The sequence below is a fragment of the Bolinopsis microptera genome, chromosome 7, assembly GCF_026151205.1.
Source record: "Bolinopsis microptera isolate Bmic1 chromosome 7, MBARI_Bmic_1.0, whole genome shotgun sequence".
Taxonomy (NCBI): domain Eukaryota; kingdom Metazoa; phylum Ctenophora; class Tentaculata; order Lobata; family Bolinopsidae; genus Bolinopsis; species Bolinopsis microptera.
In genome coordinates this window covers 1815174-1839637 of record NC_087078.1, presented here as the reverse complement: position 1 = coordinate 1839637, position 24464 = coordinate 1815174, and the positions used below count along the sequence as shown (strand labels likewise).

The 24464-nt window shown below is 37.0% G+C and overlaps 4 protein-coding genes across 5 annotated transcripts in view; 3 read left to right on the top strand and 1 right to left on the bottom strand.

Annotated features, from left to right (window-relative positions):
* The window catches only part of LOC134818603 (uncharacterized), an 84621-nt gene that overhangs the window by 14673 nt on the left and 45484 nt on the right, over positions 1-24464 (top strand). The window contains exons 2-3 of one of the 2 annotated variants that reach the window (XM_063828246.1): positions 23675-23717; positions 23941-23999. In XM_063828246.1, coding sequence (XP_063684316.1) covers positions 23676-23717; positions 23941-23999 — 101 coding nt within the window. In that variant the 5' untranslated portion in view covers position 23675. Of the gene's footprint in view, positions 1-23674; positions 23718-23934; positions 24000-24464 lie in introns of both variants that reach the window. The other variant, XM_063828245.1, reaches the window with a different exon arrangement.
* Positions 17161-18993, top strand: LOC134817835 (succinate semialdehyde dehydrogenase-like). The gene has a single exon (XM_063827174.1). It carries the CDS (start codon positions 17163-17165, stop codon positions 18660-18662), a length of 1500 nt encoding a protein of 499 aa, XP_063683244.1. The 5' UTR covers positions 17161-17162; the 3' UTR covers positions 18663-18993.
* LOC134817836 (transcobalamin-1-like) lies at positions 18981-19877 on the bottom strand. The gene is made up of 3 exons (XM_063827175.1): positions 19587-19877; positions 19304-19401; positions 18981-19211 (listed from the first exon to the last, which is right to left on the bottom strand). The coding sequence occupies exons 1-3, from the start codon at positions 19781-19783 to the stop codon at positions 19072-19074; spliced, it is 435 nt and encodes a 144-aa protein (XP_063683245.1). The 5' UTR covers positions 19784-19877; the 3' UTR covers positions 18981-19071.
* Positions 20738-23272, top strand: LOC134818598 (peptidylprolyl isomerase domain and WD repeat-containing protein 1-like). The gene is made up of 2 exons (XM_063828239.1): positions 20738-21851; positions 22423-23272. The coding sequence occupies exons 1-2, from the start codon at positions 20740-20742 to the stop codon at positions 23144-23146; spliced, it is 1836 nt and encodes a 611-aa protein (XP_063684309.1). The 5' UTR covers positions 20738-20739; the 3' UTR covers positions 23147-23272.

Here is a 24464-nt window from a genome sequence, read left to right as displayed (position 1 = left end):
CCATCAACTGGAAGAAGAACTGGCTCAGTCTGCACATCCTTGCATTTCACAGTTCTCATGAGTTCAGCAAAGGTGTCTCTCAGCGAGTTGTGCCGCAGTGACACATATCCACCGAGTTTGCAGATAAGTGCATGGTTTGCTGAGAACTTTTGGCCACACGTACATGTCTTAGGGCTGTCCTTTAAGTTCAGGTTGTACCTGAGAGCTAATGCGTCTGAGAACTGTTGTTTGTTCATCAGATATCCGTACTCTTTTAAAGGTAGTGCTGTTAACCAAGCACTTGCCCCTTTCTCAGCAGCTAGTTGGAACATCAACTTTGCCAGTGGTGTTGACTCGAGCTCCTGGCGTATTTCCGCTTGTTTTTGTCGATAGAAGAGATTTCTTTCAGTTGTTATCTCAGTTTTCACTCCTTTGCTTACTCTCCAGTCCTCTGTGTAGTTGTCTACCTGCTTGAGAATAGCTTCTTTAAGGGGTTTTGTGGCTCTACATGAGAATTTGTACTCTCGGTCTGCCATGTCCATCATAACTGGTATACCCAATCCTCCATATCTTGGTGGTAGAGCCATTATGTTCCTTAGTTCATCAGTGCAGCTAAACAGCCTGTTGATGATAGCTGGGATAAACTCATCGCGTGTTACTTGTTCCAGAGGAGTGAGCCTATCTGCAACTCCTGGGGTAGTTCTGCACACATAGTTCCATCTTTTACTAAGCCCATACATGTATGCACTGTATGCTATTTGAGGTTCTCTTGATGCTATATCACTTAATTGTTTAAGATCACGACACCATTCTTGAACTTTTTCCTCGATGAAAGCCCCATTTCCTTCATCAGTTCCGATAAAGCTGCCCAGATATCGTCGACCAATACTTGTCACATTGACATCTGGGAACAAGTTTCTTGCCTTCTCTTCGTGCTCAGGCTTGACTATCACCCATGTCTTGGAAGATTTAGGGTTGTAACCAAAAAGTGGTCCTTTAATGCAGAGGTTATCCCACCATTTCCTCATTTCTTCCAGTTTTCCCCCAGCAGCAGAGTCATCAGCATACCAGATCTGAGTCACTTTTCTCTCAATGTTTCCTGCATCAATCAATGGTATTGTACCACATGCATAAAATCCCATAGCAGGTGGATCACCTTGTGTTGTCCCTTCTTCACTAAAAAGATGTTCATCTTCTCCTGCAATAAACAGTCTAGCAGGCATTCTGTAGGTGTTCATAATGTAGGTAGCAACTTCTGGACATACAATATACATGTTGTTAAGAGCTGCCTCTCGGTTCAGCAAGTTGAATGCATTCTCTGCATCCACTAAGATGATGGCTTCAGTTTCAGGATCTTCAAAGCAGTCCCTCGCAGCATGAATAGCTGCTTCCACTCCTCCCTGAAGACCAGCACACACTTGAATAGGAGCAGTGGCACCAACCAGATCCTTCTGTAGGAGGGTCATCACTGTCTTCCCTATTATCCTTCGTAAGACTTCACCAATGCCAACAGGCCTGACGCCAGGCTTTTTATCCAGGGGAACAAGTCGACATGCTGTCAATGAGGTCAACATCGTTGGATCCAGATTCCTGACACATAGTTTCCTTGCTATCCCTGCTATAGCATTGCATAGATCCTCACACTTCTTACCAAACTGTTTAGAACACAGTAGTCTCTTCCACGCATCCGCATCCATTCCTGAAGGCCCTGCAGCACCCTGTACTCTCTTTGCTGCTTGTCTTATCGATTCCCCGTCAATACTGTCAAAGATAACCGGCTCTACTCTCCTCACTGGTCCACTCAGACAGCTTCCCTTTGATGCAGGTGATGCCTTGGGATGCTTCTCTTTCAGTACTTTTATCACATCTGGAGTGGGTTCAAGAATCCCGGTGGCATTTTCGCCAATCCACCTCATTGCTGCACTGACTTTACCTTTCATCATAAGTCGAGTGAAGACTCTCTCAACATGGCCATGTTCATGTTTCCCCTTTCCCATTCTTCTCTGAATCTCCTGTCCTTCTCGCAGCAACTCTTCTAACTTACCTGCCTGCTACAAAACAAGCCTTCTCTTCAACACTTCAGTGTGTTCCTTTGCTTTGGATCTCTTTGAGGGTTTCTGCAACAGTAGTGATGGCATTATCATCAAAAGGGTCATGGTCACTGATTCCATAGTACTGCCTGCTGAAAAATTGTTGGCCACTTTAGTCATTTCCTCGATGAATGCTTTTCCTGCAGCCCCTGAGGGAAGCAGAAATATGTTTCTTCTCCATTTGACTACAACACCATATATTCCCTCACATTGTGTTAGAACTTCCCAACTATTCCATGATCCTAATTTCAATTGAGATGGATCCCTTACATTTTCATAACCTGGGAAACAGCACTCCTTTCCCTCTTCTTCCACAATATGAGGGTCCTTTGATATTGGAGTAGATGGTTGTACACTTTCTTCGACCTGTCTCCTCAACTTTCGGATAGCTTCAGTTATGGGGTTTTCGTCTTCGTCTTCGTTGCTCTTCTCCTCCTTGCCACATCTTTGACATGACCACTCAGAATCCTCATTTTCTGCAAGGTCTTTAAACTGCAACTCCGACAGTCCACTACATGCCGCATGGAACCATCGTCCACATTTTCCTTCACATTGAATACAATCACATATTACCTCCTTTGAACAAAATCCACAGATATCAGCTTTCTTTCCAGTTTGTTTTCCTACTTTGGACCTAGTGTCCATTTTTCTTGTGTCAGGCATTCCAACCCAAAAATGGGAACCACTACTGTTGCCGAGTCGGTTACCAGCAGACACTGAAGCTTACCGCTGTCAGCCCCTACTGGATACGAGTCTCCTTAACAGTAGTGGACCCAAATTTGGGATCTGATGGAGTAGTCTCAACACCAGAGGATTTTACAGCTCAAGCAAAAAAAACATGTACCACACATACAATAAGAGAAATAAGATACACACAGAAAATACATCCGATGAATTTTTTCCCTTATATCTTGCCATGTGAGCATTTTAACCCATGTCATGAAGCCTTCATGATGAAGGGTAATTCGGAATCAGCGTTCGAAAATGCATCGATTCAAATTGGTTTTAACTGCCGGGGGCCCTTTTAGAAAATTCTCGAAAATCGACTGAGTGATTGAGCACGGTTGAATTTGTATTACATAGAATTCAATTTTATATTTATCGTCATTGGTCATAAGTGAAGTTTAAGCCGTGCACCTTTAGCCTTGAAAAGTAGGGAGACAGTGAGTACGTATGTTTCCACAAAAGGCCTTTAATACGTTGTACCTCAGATATTGCGAATTTCTGAAAACAATACTTACTTTTGAAGAATAGAAAACATCTGATAAGAAAAACGTTTCAGTCTGAAAAGGGTCAAAAATTCACTATATTACTATATACTATTAATTGTTATTTACTGGTTTACTACTGGGTTTTTAGGCTAAAAAATTATTCCTACTGGCTTTGAAATAATTTCGCACTGGGGACACTGGTCTGTAGTTTTTCAAGACATCTGGAAAATGATCTTCATCGATTGGGGATAACTGGTGTGATGTAAAAAAATAATTGTGGCTTATGATACCAGGGAAATGTAGGTGTCAGCTAAACCCTCGATTTTATGTTTAAATACATTGTATTTATCATAAATATCATATCATATATATATACAGTTACACTGTGTAGTGTTATCCTTTATTAAATAATTGTGGACACTGGCTGATAATCAGTGAAGGCAGAATCGTGGATTATACCTGATAACTACTGGTGGTGTTATGGCTATTAGAGGGTTGTTAGAGGACTGGGCTATTACCGTAACAGCTGGCTACTAGCCTGGTGTTAGAGGGTTGTTAAGATTTTTGGGAGCACAGATACTTAATAGTAATATATCTTGTTTGGATGTTTGAACTTTTCGATTTGTATCTCGAAAGTTATGTTTAACTTCCCCACGCAGTGTTTTAAATGTATGATATTGTAAGATTTATAATGTCATTATTTTATAGCTCCTCAAAGGATATTGTTCTTATCCACGTAGGAATCAAGTGCTCATTTTGATTGAGGTGGCAATTTGAAGTTGCAGCCCAAGATTTTATTGATTTTAATGTGGTCTATTCTTGATAAAAATATATTGCGCTACTCTTCGTTTAAACTACTTTAGCTTTAAACTGTTTAGGAGATGATTTGAAGCGGTGCTACAATCTACAGTGGTCGGTGGACAAGTGTGATGGACACCAGAGCCAGATGCTTTAGTTCACACTATGACTGTGACTGATGTACCTCTGCAACAAACTGACTGTCTTACTTGTAACCTGGTTAGTTAATATTAGTTATTCTTAATTGTGTACCTTCAAGCTTTCCTCCACAATTACAACCAACTTAGAAGCAATGATTTATTGTCAGTATTTTTTATTATTGAACAGACTGAGCCTTGTGCTCCTATTACCTTAGGGCCAATAAATTTGGTTGACAATAAATTTGGTTACCATAATTTTGAAAATTTTTAGTCTACAACAATTTTAGTCACATTTTTCGACTTTTTGAAACCATTTTCCATTCCATTTATTTGATTTTTCCATTATTCACAATTAAGAATGATTTCACAAACGTCGTAAGCATTACTTTAAAGTACAGGGGATCTTCGATATTATGCAGGTTTGGTGGGATTAAATTCTAAAATCAAGGTCTTATAACTCGATAACACGTTGCCATGGCCCCATAGCAACCACAATCAGTGCCCTAGCAACCGAGGCAAATTTGGGTGATTTACCTAATTAATCCTTGGTACTGTTTCACAATTTTAATCATCGTCAATTCACTAGCTCACTGTTTATGCAGGTCTTTCCAAAGTAAATTCCAAGGAAAAAGTTATGGTTTGGTGTGCCATCAGCCATATAGGACCATGGAATAAATTGCCCATATTTCTTCGAGAAAAATATAACTCAAAATTAGCCATTAAACCTTAGAACTACCAATAACTTTTCACAAAATCAAGTTTAGACAAGTCATTTGTCTAAACTGCAGTTTACTTTTGTAGTAGCTGATCCTAGTCGGCAATCCTAGTGGATAAAGAGTTATTCAAAAGTATATCCTTGCAATATTTTTGAACACCCTGTAGTCTGTACGCTCCGAAATCTGATTTAATACTTCAACTCTGATATCATCCAGTGCAATGCGATATGCTAATATTTGATTGTAGGAGACTCTCACTTCGTCCCCAAAAATGAAATATGATGGACCCACTCACAAGAGCGAAAAAAGATACACATTACTGTAATGTTTATAAAACACTTTTATGTGCTCGTGCAATGTGTTTATTTTCAAAAACTGTAACATCGCTCAATCAAAGCCTTATCAGCACAACACGCACAATCACATAATATATCATCAACTTGATCTCAGCGCATCATAATAACAACCACTCGCAAGGACTGTTACCGCTCACTTCAGACACACACACCCACTACACAGTACCACACACAGCCTGCACAGAGCTCAGCAATCAATTCTAAACGGCTAGCTGATTTTGATAAAATAACATCGTGATCCGGCGTGATCAATTATTTTAATTGAAGTACAACGGCTGCACCCCTGACTTTTTAACTAAAGATAAGAGACGTATATATTAGGACATTTGTAATCTGATAAAATTTAAAGTTTTGGTGTGTGAATTAAAGCTTGGTGTGAGAATTAGTGTGGAAATAAAAGAGATATTTATTTTATTACCTATATCATATATCTTAATTAAGTGACAGTATTATTATTTTAACTACAGATTATATCATTTCAGTTAGTATCGACATGAATGTTACGATTGCAGTTTTATTTATTTTTATATTATATTGTATTCAATAAACCGGTTTCAAAGCCCTTTAGTGTGGCCCTCGGGTCTTTAAAACATAATAGGTGAGGTCATGTGGTACCGACATGCTTCAGAGGACAGAAAGAGACTCAGAATTTTAACCACAAGTCTAGATTCTTTTCATAAATATAGACTTGTGGTTACAATTCTGAGTGTTTCATACTATTATATCACAGAATTTTCCTGCTGTTGAAATATTGACAGAAAGGAAAGGTGTTTAGAAGTCGAATTGCTACAACTTCAGAATTCAGATTGCATAACAATTGTATAACTTCAGATTGGAGGACGGTCTAGGGAAGGATATAGGAATTAAGCTTACTTCACAGCTATACTCTGCAAAAGTACCTTCAGCGAATAAGACGTCAACATCCATCTTGTTTATATCAATGATTGTGGACATTACTTTTGTATTCTTTGTAATTTAATTCTCTGACGTTGTATTCTCTTATAATACATTGCGTTTGCTAAAATTCTTGTGTGTAAGCTTTAGAACTCTAGATGTCAAACACAGATTTACGGCCAAGTGTCAACCCGGGGTTTGAAGCACGTTATACTAGTTTCAACTTTTATCAGACTGATCCATCGATTTCAGCTATGACATTTTTAGTTCTGATTAAACAAATGGTTTTTATTACATTGTTAATTACATTAAAATACAGTTTGATGTTTAAAACGGGGCATATGAAAGTTTTTTATCTTGTAAAACCTCGCCTAATCGACGAAGTTACAGTCAGATCGAAAATTAGAAATAGCTTATTTTTAAAAGCAGCTGAAAGTGCTATTTTCAGAACCTGGTGGATATTAGTCTAAAGATTCGTTGGAATTTATTACACTGACCATGACATAAGATCCAAATTCCAAACTGGGTGTTAGGGAAATGCGGCGGACTAAATGTTATTTTACATCTTCCCCGTCACTGATCACTGTCACATTTAAAGCTGCAAATGGTGTATTTGTTATGCCAACTAACACCAGAACAAACAGAGAACTTGTTAAAGTTCAAATTTAGCCCCGTAAAACTCAATGTATGTTATGTAACGGCTAATGTAATGTTCTTACAGGATCGTTGACATATTACGTAATCACGTCCTGAACAACGTTTAATTTGACCCCCCCCCCCCCCCCCCCCCCCCCTCTCGGTGATTCCGTATTATGTGAACGACCCCTAATATGCTTACATCGAGGTAGTGCTTACTGATTTATAGCAACATTTATCATAGCAGCTTGTTTTTAAATCACTGTTTCTTATGATACAAGTTCCGTTACCATTCGTATCACACATAGTAATAAATTACGTATAGTAGTATTACTCGTCGGGAAAAACCCTGGTTCTTTTTGTAGTAATTGTGCGGAACGCGCTTGCGCCGAATCAAAAATATGTGTGAAAGTTTTTCTTGCGCGCATTTACTGTGACATAATGTGTCACGTGATAATCTGAAACTTTGAATAGTCATAACACCAAGAGATAGGCAACAGAGGTAAATCTGGCTACGTAATATCGTCAAGTAGGTATCTAGGAGTTTTGTGAATATTTTGAAATCAAATTCGAGCGGGTATTTTGTGATTTAGCGAGGTGCGCGGAAAAAAGCAAATAACCGTCAGCACATGGCTATACAGCCTCCATAGTGGCATCTGAGATCGGCTATCGATGCGGCACTACTTACTAGTCCATAAAACAATCATCCCAGGAGCCTAGGGGCTCCAGCAGAAGAGTGCCTTATTTGCCCGTAAGAGCCTCTACTATATATAAGAATATGTATTAAAAATCTGAGAGATCCTTTAAGCCCTATACTAAGGAGTTTTATACTAAATACTAAGTAGTCCATAATTAGGTCTATTCTGTTTCGGTTATCAGGAAATCCGTAAATAGTAAAGTTAAACAAAAAGGAATTCTTTCAAAAGAATTTGTATTGTAACGCACCGCGCCAGAAGGAGTAGGGACCTTTTCCGCGTACAATTGGCAAAATTCGGGGTTTGCGATAGCAAAATAAGTTTTTGGAAACACTTATGAAAGTTTCGGCAAAAGTGGAATGTAAAACATGAAATAAAATGTTTAAATAAATGAATAGTGAAGGTTTGATAAAAATTGAAGAAAACTGTAAAAAATGGTACGTGTCAGAGCAAAAAAAGTTGGGAAAAATCGCAAAAATATGAGCCAAAAAAGGTGTATAAAATTGTTCATAACTTTTTTTTTGATCATGATAGGAAAAAAATTTTTTTAAGTGCAAAAAGCTGTAAATTTTGTGCGCGTCATAAATACAATCTTACGCCGCGCAAGACATTGGGATATGAAATATAAGTGCCAACGCAATTTTGTTTCGCCATTCGCGTTGGATCATGACACGTATGATTTGTATCATTCCTGCGACTCTTGAATCTTTGCAACGCTAACTTTCTTATCACTACACTAACTTTCTTATCACTACACTGTCAATTGCACTGTTTTTCTTTGTACTTAAACGATCACATTACCGTATTCAGTTGTTGCTGGCCCGTTCAAGATTTAACTTAGCAAAGAAATATAAATTAGGCTAAAACATATAAGATTGTAATGAATTTGTACATGACGTACAGGGTCTTGGACGTCGTTCGGATATAAGGTTTAAATTTCTTGGTCTGTTGAACCACAGTTTTGTGAGACATAACAGATTTTGGATTTACATGTTTCATTTTCAAACAACCCCACCTAAGAAAAATAACACTTTACTGTGTAACTTGTACATTGTAAGGTAGATCCACATATCTTTAGCTATTTGACACTGGGATTCGAACCCTTGACCGTCTATTCAAATGGTGACAGCTTAGCCCACTCGGCCATCTAGTTTTGTTACATAGTGTCTCTTCGTTTTCAACCACAACTAGAATGGTAGCTTAGGATGTTAGTTTTGACTTCTGATCACGCCTTTCTTACCTTTTGTGACAGATTACATTTAACCGGGTTTACCCTTTCTAGCAAAATGTCAAGCACACCAGATTAACCGATTGGAGCGGAGAGTTGCGGATCAGTGGCAGCAGACTATCGTCCAATCAGTAAGTATTTATTTTTCTTATTTATTAAGTATTTATTTGCAAGTGTAATTGAACTGAAGTGATAGCTTAAGAACCATAATTCACAACATTCTGCCGACTCAACACTTTGAAATAGTGACCAGAATTGATCGGTGATTCAGTTTTGAAGTTTAAAAGTGTAATTGAACTGGAGTGATAGCTTAGGAACCATAATTAACAACATTCTGCCGTATCAAAACTTTGAAATAGTGACCAGGATTGATTGGTGATTCAGTTTTGAAGTTTAAAAGTGTAATTGAACTGGAGTGATAGCTTAGGAACCATAATTAACAACATTCTGCCGACTCAAAACTTTGAAATAGTGACCAGGATTGATTGGTGATTCAGTTTTGAAGTAAGAAAGTGTAATTGACCTGAAGTGATAGCTTATGAGCTATAATTCACAACATTCTGCCGTCTCAAAACTTTGAAGTAGTGACAAGAATTGATTGGTGATTCAGTTTTGAAGTTTTGAAGTGTAATTGAACTGGTGTGATAGCTTAGGAACCACAATTCACAACATTCTGCCGTCTCAAAACTTTGAAGTAGTGACAAGAATTGATTGGTGATTCAGTTGTGAAGTTTAAAAGTGCAATTGTGGTAATTTCTAACAACTATATAGTAGCTAACTTTATGCTCAAGTTTTATTTACTTACCATGACCACGTTATTAGCTTAGGAACCATAATTCACAACATTCTGCCGACTCAAAACTTTGAAATAGTGATCAGAATTAATCGGTGATTCAGTTTTGAAGTTTAAAAGTGTAATTGAACTGGAGTGATAGCTTAGGAACCATAATTCACAACATTCTGCCGTATCAAAACTTTAAAATAGTGACCAAGATTGATTGGTGATTCAGTTTTGAAGTTTAAAAGTGTAATTGAACTGGAGTGATAGCTTAGGAACCATAATTCACAACATTCTGCCGACTCAAAACTTTGAAATAGTGACCAGAATTGATCGGTGATTCAGTTTTGAAGTTTAAAAGTGTAATTGAACTGGAGTGATAGCTTAGGAACCATAATTAACAACATTCTGCCGTATCAAAACTTTGAAATAGTGACCAGGATTGATTGGTGATTCAGTTTTGAAGTTTAAAAGTGTAATTGAACTGGAGTGATAGCTTAGGAACCATAATTAACAACATTCTGCCGACTCAAAACTTTGAAATAGTGACCAGGATTGATTGGTGATTCAGTTTTGAAGTAAGAAAGTGTAATTGACCTGAAGTGATAGCTTATGAGCTATAATTCACAACATTCTGCCGTCTCAAAACTTTGAAATAGTGACAAGAATTGATTGGTGATTCAGTTTTGAAGTTTTGAAGTGTAATTGAACTGGTGTGATAGCTTAGGAACCACAATTCACAACATTCTGCCGTCTCAAAACTTTGAAGTAGTGACAAGAATTGATTGGTGATTCAGTTGTGAAGTTTAAAAGTGCAATTGCGGTAATTTCTAACAACTATATAGTAGCTAACTTTATGCTCAAGTTTTATTTACTTACCATGACCACGTTATTAGCTTAGGAACCATAATTCACAACATTCTGCCGACTCAAAACTTTGAAATAGTGATCAGAATTAATCGGTGATTCAGTTTTGAAGTTTAAAAGTGTAATTGAACTGGAGTGATAGCTTAGGAACCATAATTCACAACATTCTGCCGACTCAAAACTTTGAAATAGTGACCAGAATTGATCGGTGATTCAGTTTTGAAGTTTAAAAGTGTAATTGAACTGGAGTGATAGCTTAGGAACCATAATTCACAACATTCTGCCGACTCAAAACTTTGAAATAGTGACCAGAATTGATCGGTGATTCTGTTTTGAAGTTTAAAAGTGTAATTGAACTGGAGTGATAGCTTAGGAACCATAATTCACAACATTCTGCCGACTCAAAACTTTGAAATAGTGACCAGAATTGATCGGTGATTCAGTTTTGAAGTTTAAAAGTGTAATTGAACTGGAGTGATAGCTTAGGAACCATAATTCACAACATTCTGCCGTATCAAAACTTTAAAATAGTGACCAGGATTGATTGGTGATTCAGTTTTGAAGTTTAAAAGTGTAATTGAACTGGAGTGATAGCTTAGGAACCATAATTAACAACATTCTGCCGACTCAAAACTTTGAAATAGTGACCAGGATTGATTGGTGATTCAGTTTTGAAGTTTAAAAGTGTAATTGAACTGGAGTGATAGCTTAGGAACCATAATTCACAACATTCTGCCGTATCAAAACTTTGAAATAGTGACCAGGATTGATTGGTGATTCAGTTTTGAAGTTTAAAAGTGTAATTGAACTGGAGTGATAGCTTAGGAACCATAATTCACAACATTCTGCCGTATCAAAACTTTGAAATAGTGACCAGGATTGATTGGTGATTCAGTTTTGAAGTTTAAAAGTGTAATTGAACTGGAGTGATAGCTTAGGAACCATAATTAACAACATTCTGCCGACTCAAAACTTTGAAATAGTGACCAGGATTGATTGGTGATTCAGTTTTGAAGTAAGAAAATGTAATTGAACTGGAGTGATAGCTTATGAGCTATAATTCACAACATTCTGCCGTCTCAAAACTTTGAAGTAGTGACAAGAATTGATTGGTGATTCAGTTTTGAAGTTTTGAAGTGTAATTGAACTGGTGTGATAGCTTAGGATTCACAATTCACAACATTCTGCCGTCTCAAAACTTTGAAGTAGTGACAAGAATTGATTGGTGATTCAGTTGTGAAGTTTAAAAGTGCAATTGTGGTAATTTCTAACAACCATATAGTAGCTAACTTTATGCTCAAGTTTTATTTACTTACCATGACCACGTTATTATATCTACCTAGGATTAGAAAAATGTGCTTGAATGTGCTAGAATTCAACCGAATCTACACGCATTTGATTCGATTTGTCACCGATTTACCTTGGACCAGCAAATCTGATTAAGTAGGATTGGAGGTACCTACAGCCTTATAATCAAATCATCTTACTGATATAAAACTTTAAAGCTTTTGCGAAATTTTGCCCCATTTTGCGTTTTGCTCCGACCGAAAACAAGAAATACGGTATTTCTGCAATGGTTACCAATATATGAACAACTTGCTGTGACTTTGGAGGATTGTTTAACAAATATGATAACGCAGTTTTAACAAAATTAATGTTAGTTTGTAAATTTCTCTACGGTCAAATTCTACAATGAGATCGACTACCATTTTGGTCGGCTGGATTCGGGACCTTTTGAAGTTTGCGCGCGCGTTTTCTTGCCTCTTGGAGTAGGGACCTCAGTGCTGTGTACACAATTTTTCCCGCCTAATTTCAATGCAAGCCAAACGGTCATAAAACCATTACTATTCTACACTTTACTCCATCTTGACATACTAATTGGATACCAGTTTAACTGTTTATACTCTGACTTCTCTTGTTTACACTTTTAACTAATGTCGTACATATTTTCAGTTCCTCTAGTCGTCAACCGTGTGACACTACAGACAGTCAATGGGTGATAATTGAAACCGGAATATCCCACATTGTATTCCATCAGCAAGCATGGTAAAGCACCAAACGATGATGAATGATGACATGGAAATAATGTTTCTAATTCAGTGAATAACCCACAATGAAGATACATTGGACAAATCACTTCTTATAGTTCTCTGCCGAAAAAACTAAACTTTATCTTTTCGTATCAACCAAAGAAACATTTCTTATTACTAAAATGTCAAAACTGCCAAATATTAATTGTATAATAGAATATTATGCTCATTTGGAGAAATAAAGACTTTATTTGTAGAAATTTGTGTTAAAAACCGACAACGATTAAGTGAGATATATTTGCGCAAGATATGTAATATTTTTATTGGCGGACTGATTTCAATATGGTATCTATTGTGATTTAAGACATCAATTTTGAGGAAAAATTTTAATATGTACGGTTAGAAAATCATTTCAGCTTTCTACACTTAACTGCACAATTTTTGTATTGTGTCTATCAGCCAAGAAATTGTTTAATGAAGACAAAAATTATGGGCGCAAATTCGTTCAATATTACCAAATGCGCGGAGGTTTCTTTTTACCATTTTAACAGATTTTATCCGATTTTTAAAATTCTTTCTGTGTGATCATGTGTAAACCTTTATAAATACATTGGTGTACTTCATTTGTCAAATGAAAACGAATAAACACACTAATCAAGCTGTCTAAGAGCGAGATGGCCGTATTTTCCCAATCTGCGCGTGAAAAGGTCCCTACTCCTTCTGCCGCGGTGTAACGATAAATTGTATTATATTTTAAAGTCACTATTGTGGCGGTACATTAGAACTAGACAGAAACAAAGTGTACGTGTGAAGGGCCTGAATGGAACCCCTCGGTTTCAGTTCCTTGTTTAGTAGTCCCAAAAATAAGAATAGTTTTGAGATATTATTCAACAGTTTCCTCAGGTAAAATTGCAAAAAACCGAATTTTGGGACAAAAATAGGCCAAAAACCAAATTTTTAAATATTTTGAGCAAATTAACTTTGTTGGCATGTCGACAATAAAATTTGCAATATAAAGATAATTGAACACAGCCGCCGCACTTAATTGACGATGTCAACCTTTCCAGATCGTTGCTCTGCAAACATCTCGTCAGATGCAAAGCAAGAATGCTATTTTGCGCGGCGCATCGAAGCGGCGAAGTCTTCCAAAGCTGCACAAGATGGTATGAAAATAAAACAAATCCCTGAACTTAAAAAAGTAAAAATCCAAAAAAGTGATCAAAATTTAGGCTTTTTGCGCGTACTTCATTTTTGGTACTTAGGTGCTATATTTTTAAATTTTTGCCATAAATATTGTAATAACTACTAATTTAAATATATTAAATATAATTCTGACAAAAAATTCATTTTCAATGGAGCCAAAATTTTAGGTGTGCCGCGCATATTTTCGACAATTACCACCGTAGTTTGAAAATCGAGCGCTAAAGCAAATCCTCTCATATTTTCACAAGAATACCTTAGTAGTTTTTTAGTGCTATTGTTGCATTTCAAAATCCCTTTTCACTCTATTTGGTTATCTTTTTGATGTATAATTTGATTACTAACTCTGTTTTTATGTATTGTCATTGATGTGGAGTACCCATTTATACTATTATTATTATTATTTGTCTCTCGAGCGCATACAAGACCTTACCTATCCACCCTATTGTGACACTCTAATATTTTGCTGTCAGAAAATGAACCATACTGGTATTGCATTGAGTTCTTCTCTACAGTCAATCATTAAGGTTTGTATTGAATTTTTGACCAGTGACCAATCAGTGAGGTCAGCATCAAGATTCAAGGTACTAGAAACTGAATATATGACGAAAAGGAAATTCTCAGATATCAGCTTTCCTTGAACCAAATATCACTGTTTTGACAAATTGTAAATTCTTATTGCTCAATGGTTCAATGGTTTTACATTTTCATTAGAATATGTTACTTGTATTTAATAATTGAAATTTTTGATCTCTCTGTTTGCAGTTTTGATAGTTTCGTTCATTGGCTGTCCCTTATCTCAGTAGAATTTTTGTATGACATAGAATGAATCTATTTATTACGAGTATTTATTCCTATTGTCTTAAAGTTTTAAGAGAACTCTCCTTAAATTATTTTAATGCAGTCACTCAGATAAGTTTATATCAATTCAGTGTCTGTTATTGATTTTAAAATTAATCTAGAAGAATTTAAAAAGACTAATAATTTAGTAGACACAGGCAACTTTTGGGAAGTGTCAAATATAGTTTTAGCAAAAATAGAGGGTGCAGTGGCGTAACGAAAGGCCCTGCTGACCCCGCTGTGCAGGGGGGCGCCGTCTTAGGGGGGCGCCAAATCGTCGTTTGAATGTGGGACAATTTCGAAAACTTAACTAAAGTACTAGCAAAACTGCGCGTTTTGCTCTCACCTAATTTGTTCAATTTTAGGGAGGGGCACCAAAAGGGGAGGGGGCACCAACAGGGGGGCGCTTTTTTCGGCAGGGGGGGGGGGCGCCAACAGGCAACGTTACGCCACTGAGAGGGTGTAAATTATATCGAAAAGAAGAAGCAACAAGTTCAATGTTTATATAAAAATCCGTGTGTTGCCAAGAGAAAGGGAATAAATATCTCATGAATTTGTTTTTATTTTATTTTTTAATTAAGGGTTTTTAACTTTTTAAACTTTTTAAATAACTTATTAATTTAATTTCTACTATATGTAAATAAATTATGACAATTATGTTAGTTATAGAATTTGTTTGTTTTGAATGACGAAGGCTGTGAAATGTTCACAGTTCTGATAATGAGGAAATCAGAAAGAATGTTTAAAACTAGTGATGATGTTTATGTCATTATTCTTAATCTAATCTAATCTAATCTAATCAGGACACTTTAACAAAGACACATACTCTGCCCACAATAAGGGGCCATAATTGTTTCAATTATGTAATTATTATTATCAAACATGTCAATCTTACAAATGTCAACAATCCTAAAATAATTTAGAACCTAAACGTGATCCTTTGTAAGATTATATGTCCCAAAAGTCAAATTGACTTGTACTCAAGTATAAAGTCGAACAATTTACTCCAATAACCACGGTTACTAGCAAGTTCTCTCAAATGAAGAATATCATCATACGACTCCAGCAAGATGAAACGCTTCCAGAGGTCAACCTTCAGGTGGTGTAGGAGGTTACGTCTGTGAGCCCCGAGTCTACCAACTTCAATTATGTAACTGTATAGAATTATTATTATTATACGAGTATTAAGGACTGCTAGTATTTTTTATTTATTCGTTTTCACTTCTGCACGTTTAGGCAGTTGCTCTTGTGGCCAGAGTTTTAGAGTTATAGGATACAAGGGTACAAGGATACCAGGATACAAAAGTGATAATTACATTTACTGAGTTCACAATAGTGGTAATCCTGAAATACACTTTGACATCATTAGCAAGTAATGGCGGCTAAAATTGATGGTCCCTCCAAGATCAAAATCAACAATATTGTTTAAATTTAGATAAGTAGTAATACTAATTTTAGCCAGTCCCACCTCTACTCTCTACAAAGCTGACTATCTTATCGTTCCTAATACTATGAAACTTAGTCCGTTTCAGTCTCAGTTCGTCTACAAGCTTTTTGTAAGCTTTTCGTTTTGCTGCAGTTCTATCAGGGCAGATGTAAACTGATCTATACCCCTCCTTTGTGCATAGTTTACTGGCGTTTCTGATCACTTGGGTTGCACGGTCAGAGCTGCTCAAGGTGAACTTGACTGGTCTGGATACATTTTCTTTCGGAGCTCCAATATGACAGCAGTCCCTGACTAAGGGCTTCTCGCCGATTTCATTCAGAACCTCCTCAACAGCTCAACGTTGCTCGTTCTCTGATCCTTATAGACCATATTAATGATTATGTTCTTGCTTCTCTCAATCTGATTTTCTACTTTTTTAACTGTAGTGTGGGTCTTCTTTGTGGCGCAACCAGCATTGATACTTTTGCTAACAACTGAAGATTAGCTTTTCATCTCTGTTTGCATGGTATTTTGCACTGATTTTAGCTGTTTGTCGCTTTTTTCTATGACCTTATTCTGAAGATCGATGATAGTACTCTGATCTGAAATCTTCTCACTTTTCAGCTTGTCAACTTCTTCTGCAAGAGGTACCGCCTTCCTTAGCCAGGGGATACTGAACTGGTCCAATATACAACAGACAGTTTCCAACCATTCGCATAGTTTCTCTTTCGTTACTGATCTCTTGTTCATCAAATTGCAAGATTGAATTTCCTTGTATATTGTCTTGTTGATTTCACTGCAAATCTCGTCTAAAACACTGTCCCTGGCTTTTGTGACTTGGTCAAAATACAACTTATGAAAGATCTGATCGTTGACCTCATGCAAACCCTTTATATGTTTGTTATACACAGGTTTGTACATTTCTGTGGGTGTACAGCGACTACACAAAGACATAGGCTAGCACTTCTTATTGCTAGTAACAAAAAGAAAAGAGAGCTCAATAATTGCAACGTAAGCTACACTGACTATTATATATATATAATATATGGTAGAATTTAGGCAAAATGTTTTAGCCATGAAAGATATAATAATGACAATTGACAGCAAAGAAAATAAGAGCGTACATTCATTGGCCATGTAATAATGCTTTTTTACGACTCAGCTGTGTAGTATGATTATATAAATATTGGGTAATTTTCTCAAGTAAGGAGGTAGCAGGAGTAACGTTTGGTAAATAGCTTTAAATATATTTCTTAAAATCTGAATTTCCAGGTGATTATGTTACATACTCTATGTCGGCGGTCTCAGACATCTGTGCTGATATGTCATAGGTTACATCATTCAGCGATAATACACAACTTGAATGTTGAAACTGAAAGCAGCTTTCATTCAATAAATCCTGCCACTGGACAATCTGTTGGAAATGTAAGTAATTGCTCGAAAGATGAAACTTTGTCTGCTATTCAATCTGCTAAAGATTGTTTTAAAGTTTATAAAAGTTCTCTCCATTCATCAAGGGCAAAGTTGCTCATAGACTGGGCTGATCTCATCATGAAGAACAACAAAGAATTGGCCAAAATTGTTACAATGGAGATGGGAAAGCCCCTCGCTGAAAGCCTTGGTGAAGTGAATTATGCCACCAGTTTCTTATATCATTTTGCAGCTCAGATAAGAAGTGGACTGACTGGAGAAGTTCTGACTCCTGGTATGGCACATTGGAGGCCTGTCAACATTAAGCAACCTGTTGGCCCAGTTGTCACAATCACTCCTTGGAACTTCCCTGTTGCCATGGTTACAAGAAAAGCCGGAGCAGCAATAGCAGCTGGCTGCTCTGTAATCAATGCTCCTTCTGAGGATACTCCCCTAGTGTCTTTATACATGGCAAAGTTGGCTGTTGAAGCAGGATTTCCACCAGGTCTCTTTAATGTTATTCCCAGTACAATTGAAAACAAACGTATCATTGGCAAAGTGCTTTGTGAACATATAGATGTAGCTGCCCTTTCGTTCACTGGTTCAACACCTGTTGGCAAACTCTTGTCAAAGCAGTGCTCTGATACTGTGAAGAGGGTTCACTTGGAACTGGGAGGAAATGCACCATTGATAGTGTTTGAATCAGCTGATATAAATAGAGCTGTAGATGGTACCATGTTGGCAAAGTTCAGAAATGCTGGGCAAGCTTGTAATGCTGCTAACAGGATTCTCGTTCACAAAAGTGTTTATGCAGAATTTGTTGAGAAACTTGCAAAAAAAGTTGCAAAACTGAAGATGGGAAATGGGCTTGATAAAGGTATTAGTGTAGGGCCACTTGTTAACAGCAAAGCTCACACAAAAGTAACATCATTGGTTGAAAGTACCCTGGCCTTGAATACAACAAATGTGGAGCTGATAACTGAAAATCAGGATGTCAACGACGGTGAACACCCGTTTTACTCACCTGCAATTTTATCGTGCAGAGAAAATAATGAGTTACCGATCTTTCACGAGGAGATATTTGGACCGGTGGCTTCATTGTTTAGTTTTGATACAGAAACCGAAGCGGTTGAGATGGCTAACAACACACGATATGGTTTACAAGCATACATTTTCACCCAGGAATTGTCTCAAGCATGGAGGGTTTCTGAGAATTTGGAGTGTGGAATGGTTGCTGTTAACGAGGGTGCTATTAGTAGCGCTAACAATCCATTTGGAGGCTGGAAGGAGAGTGGAATTGGTAGAGAAGCTGGACATTTGGGTATAGATGAATTTACTGAGGATAAGCTTATTTGCTTTGGACTTTGATCTTACTAAGTAACTAATTTTAATCTTATTCGTCACATCAAACTAATATTTATTTTATAAATAGGTATATCGCATTTTAATGGTCGTTTTGTTTAGGAATTCTTAAAGGTCTTTAGTTCACATTTTTAGTGTTTTTATTATGGTATTATGATGTAAATGGTTTTTAATGTTTTAAGTGATTTTTGTTAATGTGATTTTTTGTGGAAAAAATTATGTTTTTATGAAATAACCGTTATATACTGTATATCACTTCTTTGTTGTCGAAGCTAATATTAGCAAATTTGAAATTAATGACACGATGCAAATTCGATCGAATAATTGATTTAAAATGTATAAACCATCATTATCACATTTCAACATTTTTTCAAAATAAAAGTATTCGTGAAAACTTGATCCTCAGTCCACCATTTTACTGTAGATTGTCAAAGTCATCTGTTGGGTCAGGGCAAGGTTCACGGTCCCAGGTGACAAGTCTAAAAAGAACTTTCTCGTGATCAGCAGGAACGTAACTACTGGCTCCAAACTGGGTCGGTTTCATGCGGGGACCACCTGTAAATTATATGTGTTTCACTGTCCCTAATAATAGTAATTAAGAATCATTTAACTAATTAGCAGTATTTTGAAGTGGTATAACAGCTTACCCATAATCTGCCAGTATTGTTTAGCCGTCGTATCTGCATACAATCCATTTACAGTCGTTATGTAAGCTCCCCACTGAATGTGCATCGTGTAGTCAAAACTGCAAAGTTGAGAGTATACTTGGAGAAAATAAGTTTTGGCATAGTTTTTATATAATACTGTAACGTTTAAAATATAATATAAGAACGATTTTATAGCAATAAATTATCCACAGCACCTCAATAGATACCATGAACTTCAAATATTAGTTTGATATGCTGCAATTTTATTTAAAGAATTACTAACGAGAATGTTCCTTCGCTCTGGGCTTTGTTCATTACATCAATCAACTTTGCATCCTCCGCTAAGTTCATCACAATCACAGTGTTGTCGTAAGGTGGACCTTTCCGGCCTGCATTAAGCTTTTCAATTACCAGAAGGGTAACATCTTTAGCAGTTACAATAGTGCTGAGTGCTAGAACGATGGCTAGTGAACGAAACATGGCAAAACCAAAAAAGGGTGGCTGAAATGATTTTATTAAAACTCATGAGAGAACAGATAAAATCGGGTATCTAATCACAGGACCTGACGATAATTTTCCCAATTTCCTGTGGTATAATATCATTAGCAGCCTTATCAATCACACTTGGTGTAAACCTAATCTAAACAGTATTCTTATCTGCAGTCCATATTCCGTGTTACCATGCTAGGACGTGGTACTTATCAGTCGCTAAGATGATTTAATCTCGTCTGGTTACTTGCCATCACTCATCACTGTAGTTACACCACCACACACACGGTTAACCAGGCTGGCCAGGATGGGATGAGTTTCATTTTTCTATGTCTCACTGTATCCCAGAGCGTCTAAATTGGAAGGTCCCCACTTTGTGACGTACATATTCTCAGGCTGCATGACGTCACAACATTGTGTTCAAGTTAACAAGCTATTATTTGTAGTGAGAGTATATAAGATAGTGTTATGTAACAGATAATGTTATGTACAGGGAAAATGAATGTTCTTAAAAAGTAGATTGCTTTGCCATTATCAATTAATATTATGCTGATAAACCCTAAACAGATTCAGTAAATTCTTAGTGTTGGAAAAAGCTTACATCAAAAGCTTGCTTTAAAATTTACGTCTTACTTCAAAAAATGTAGGTTTGAATACCTATTATCACTTAGTTCAACCTAACAAGTACATCGTACATAGTACAGCAATGTGGTTAGAATATTTTCCGTAATTGAAAATACTGAATATATCATTACTTGTACTATATAGTACTAGTGTTATCCAAGAATATTTTTTGGCTTAAAGGATGATCGACTCCTCATCTATTTCATATGACAATAATTGAAAAATAAAGATATTGCAATTAATTTCAATTAGAGGATAATGTTCATAATTGAAAATTATTTATATAATCCGCTTTTAAAATTTGTACCTCACATCAGTAGGTTATGAAAGACGAGAACGCTACCAAAGCTGAGGAAGAAGAGGTAAGGGAGGAGAAGGAAGAGAAGGAAGAGAAGATGGAGGAGGAAGAGGAAGCAAATGTACCAAAACGAGCGAAACTAAACATCGTAGACAAAGGTCTGATCAACAACCTACCATCAGCTAAAAGCTACGAAATCTCCTACATGCACAGGGACGTTATAGACTTTGTCATAGCAACGCCCACCAACTTCCTAATCACCGCCTCAGTAGACGGTCATGTAAAGTTCTGGAAGAAGGAAGATGAGGGTATAGAGTTTGTAAAACATTTCCGCGCCCATCTCTCTGCAGTCGTAGGGTTATGCGGCTCGTATGATGGCCTCTACGCTGCCACCACTTCCACTGACAAAGCCCTGAAAATATTTGATGTTAAGAATTTTGATATGCTGACCATGATGACTCTAGGTTATGTCCCTGGAGTTATAAGCTTTATCTACTGCTACGACAGGAAGCAACATCTCATAGCTTGTGCTAAAGAGAGCGAGATTATCGTGTATGATTACCTTACTACAGAGGTTATTTCGACTGTAACTATACACATGTCCACAGTGAAGTGTATTGTGTATTCCAATATACACAGACTGGTATTAAGTGTGGATGATAAAGGGATTATAGAATATTGGTCCTCGGACACTTTCAAGTTTGAGCCAAAATCTGCCACTGGACAGGCTCTGTTCCAGTATAAAACTGACACAGATCTTTTTACATTCCTGCAGCACAAGTGTACTGTGCTGAACATTACCATTTCCATGGACGGCAAGTACTTTGCCACGTTTTCAACCGACCGGAAAATCAGGGTTTTCAATCTGACGACTGCAAAGTTATTCAGGGTTTATGACGAATCCTTGTCAGTGGCTACCCAAGTTCAGCAGGAGCAACATCTCATCCCCTCCATAGATTTTGGTCGGAGGCTGGCTCAGGAGCGGGATTTGGAGAAAGTTGGCCAGTTCCGGTTTTCTGGTGTGATATTTGATGATTCCTCGTCCATGATAATATATCCTACATTACTGGGGATCAAGATAACACATCTACAGATGAACAAGTGTGTTAGGATGCTCGGTGTTATGGAAAATGTCAGGTAAGCTCTAATTTGTACATTAGCGTATTTCTGGTTTGGGTCACGGTCAAAACAGGATGATTGGTTAGTTCTATTCTAGTAGTTTAGGGCGCTTTTGTCCTAATTTCTTAGTTAAAATATACTTTTCCCTTGAACAACAAATACTTTTTAAATGTTAGTTCAATTTAATTTCAGGGTCCGCATTTATCCCACTTTAAATATACATCCGGATATTGTGTTCATAGAATTTTAGTAATTCTTTGAAGCTTTGAAGCCTCTTTTATTTTTTTATAATCTAATTTGCTAATCTTGGAAATACCATGCGAATTATGGTATTTACTGGGTATATTACTCTTTTAAGCAAACCAATTGGCCGCTGTTTTAACGCCCAATATGACTTTATAAATCACGATTACAATTGTTGTTGTCGCCTTATCTGCCTGATTCATGTTTTGTGCTCCAACTTCTAACACACGTAATTCAATACCACAACACTTTACATTCTATTTCCATCACGGATATACTGATACCACTCTGTTTTCTTGATAACAACAGTTATTATCCTCCGTTCTCACAATTTCCCTCTTCTCAGGTTTCTGTCCCTGACTCTCTCACATCCCGTCACGAAGAAGCAGGGCCTAGAACTTTCTGTGGTGAACCCCAACATGAAGGTGCTCCAGCAGGATCCTACCATCTTCTGTACCGGGCACAAGAAGAGCAGATTTTACTTGTTTACTCTCCGTGAACCTGACCAGACCAACCTGGACAGTGATAGAGATATCCTGAATGAGCGACCGACACGTGAGGACATCATCGCTGCTCAAACTGACGAGAAAGCCAAACTGGCGTCCTCCACAATCCTCCACACAAACCTGGGCGATATTCACCTCAGATTATTCTCAGCGGAGTGCCCACGAACTGTTGAGAACTTTACGACGCACGCTAAAAACAATTACTACAATGGTATTATATTCCACAGGGTCATCAAACAGTTCATGGTACAATCCGGTGATCCACTAGGTGATGGTACGGGTGGGGAGTCAATTTGGGGTTCAGACTTTGAGGACGAATTTCACCGGAACCTCAAACACGATAGACCCTACACGGTGTCCATGGCCAACCGGGGCCCCAACACAAACGGTAGTCAGTTCTTTATAACCCTGATACCTACCCCTTGGTTAGACAATAAACACACTGTGTTTGGAAGAGTTGTTAAGGGTATGGACGTGATCGATAAAATGGGAGCCGCTAAAACGCACCCTAAAACTGATATGCCCTATGATCCTATGAAGATTATGAGTATTACAGTGAAATAGATTAATTGATTGTCACGTGATGAGTTGTTTTACAATGCCTGTCAGTGCTTTTTAACTGTACTTTTTAACATTTATTATTTATATTTATTATTTTGGTTCAAAATTTTAAATGAGCATCTATTTATATCGAATTACCTTCCTCATATAATAATATCTCAAAATTTGAACCCTTTTAGATTGGATGCTCTTTATCCTACTACTGGAGGTAATTTAACCTGTAAATTGTAATGACTCGAATTAATGGACTACAGCATTATGTACGTTTAGTTCATATAATTAGAATTGTTTGTTGCAATTCTATTTATTACAGAGCTTGAGCTGTAGTACATTTCATTGTCATACATTTTACATATTATGCAGCATAATAGTGTTATTCCTTTATTCGAGTATATATTATATAGTTGAATGAATATTTTTTATATATTGTGATCGGGAATGCTGTTATAATTTACATTGGTAGTGCTGAATTCGAATAATAGCATTTGAATGTTTCGGTTGATTTAGATTGTAAACTAACATATTTTATAGGATGGGGCAATGTATAGGAATGTGCTGCCCGCCTCCAGATGACGTTAGCTAATTTATTTGTTTATTGCTAATTTAGTTAATAAGTTGATTCAATAGTCCGTATTATTCATACAAATTCAAGTAGCCCATTTTCTGATCAATTTACATTATCTGATCAATTTAAGCTCATTTTCTGATCAATTCATTTTCTGATCAATTTAAGCTCATTTTCTGATCAATTTCTCGTTTTGCTCAAAAAACACGTGAAATTAAATGAAAAGTTTCAGGACTCTGGAATTGCATCAGAATCGTCTCCTTTACTGGGAAGAGCTGATGATCGCTCTAGGTAAGAGTCATAATACATATATTCTTATTCTTTTTAAAATAAAAGTTATTTCGTTTTTCTTTTCCTTTCCTTTTTAACGTCTGTGAACATTTACTGAATATTATGATGCTAGGGGGTCATATTACGTAATCACTTTTTGGACAATTTTTAAGCTCCCTCCCCCTCCGTAATCAGTTTTCCACATAGCTATTGTGTCACCACGACCACTATCCATTTTGAAATTGAATAATTTCTCATTCTGCCGACCTGCTCTCAAACTTCAAAGATGAATCATAGCTTGACTCAATAAAGACTGAGATATGATACCACTGTGATGAATCCGTGTCATGTGACAGATGATTCAGCGTGTGTGACAAATTTTGTCTCACATAATCTTTCTTTTTTGGAAGGCGCGGTAGACAATCGTGTGTTAATTAGCACTAAATTACGCGCGTTTACCCGCGCGCAAATTGTAAATTGTCACTT

Bases quoted from the DNA above. Each gene is read 5' to 3' on its own strand.
- LOC134817835 (XM_063827174.1), top strand. From the start codon at position 17,163: ATGTTACATACTCTATGTCGGCGGTCTCAGACATCTGTGCTGATATGT.
- LOC134817836 (XM_063827175.1), bottom strand. From the start codon at position 19,783: ATGTTTCGTTCACTAGCCATCGTTCTAGCACTCAGCACTATTGTAACT. The intron at 19,402-19,586 runs GTTAGTAATTCT...TCAACTTTGCAG, and splicing joins CAGAGCGAAGGAACATTCTC to TTTTGACTACACGATGCACA. The intron at 19,212-19,303 runs GTAAGCTGTTAT...TATAATTTACAG, and splicing joins ACAATACTGGCAGATTATGG to GTGGTCCCCGCATGAAACCG.
- LOC134818598 (XM_063828239.1), top strand. From the start codon at position 20,740: ATGAAAGACGAGAACGCTACCAAAGCTGAGGAAGAAGAGGTAAGGGAG. The intron at 21,852-22,422 runs GTAAGCTCTAAT...CCCTCTTCTCAG, and splicing joins GGTGTTATGGAAAATGTCAG to GTTTCTGTCCCTGACTCTCT.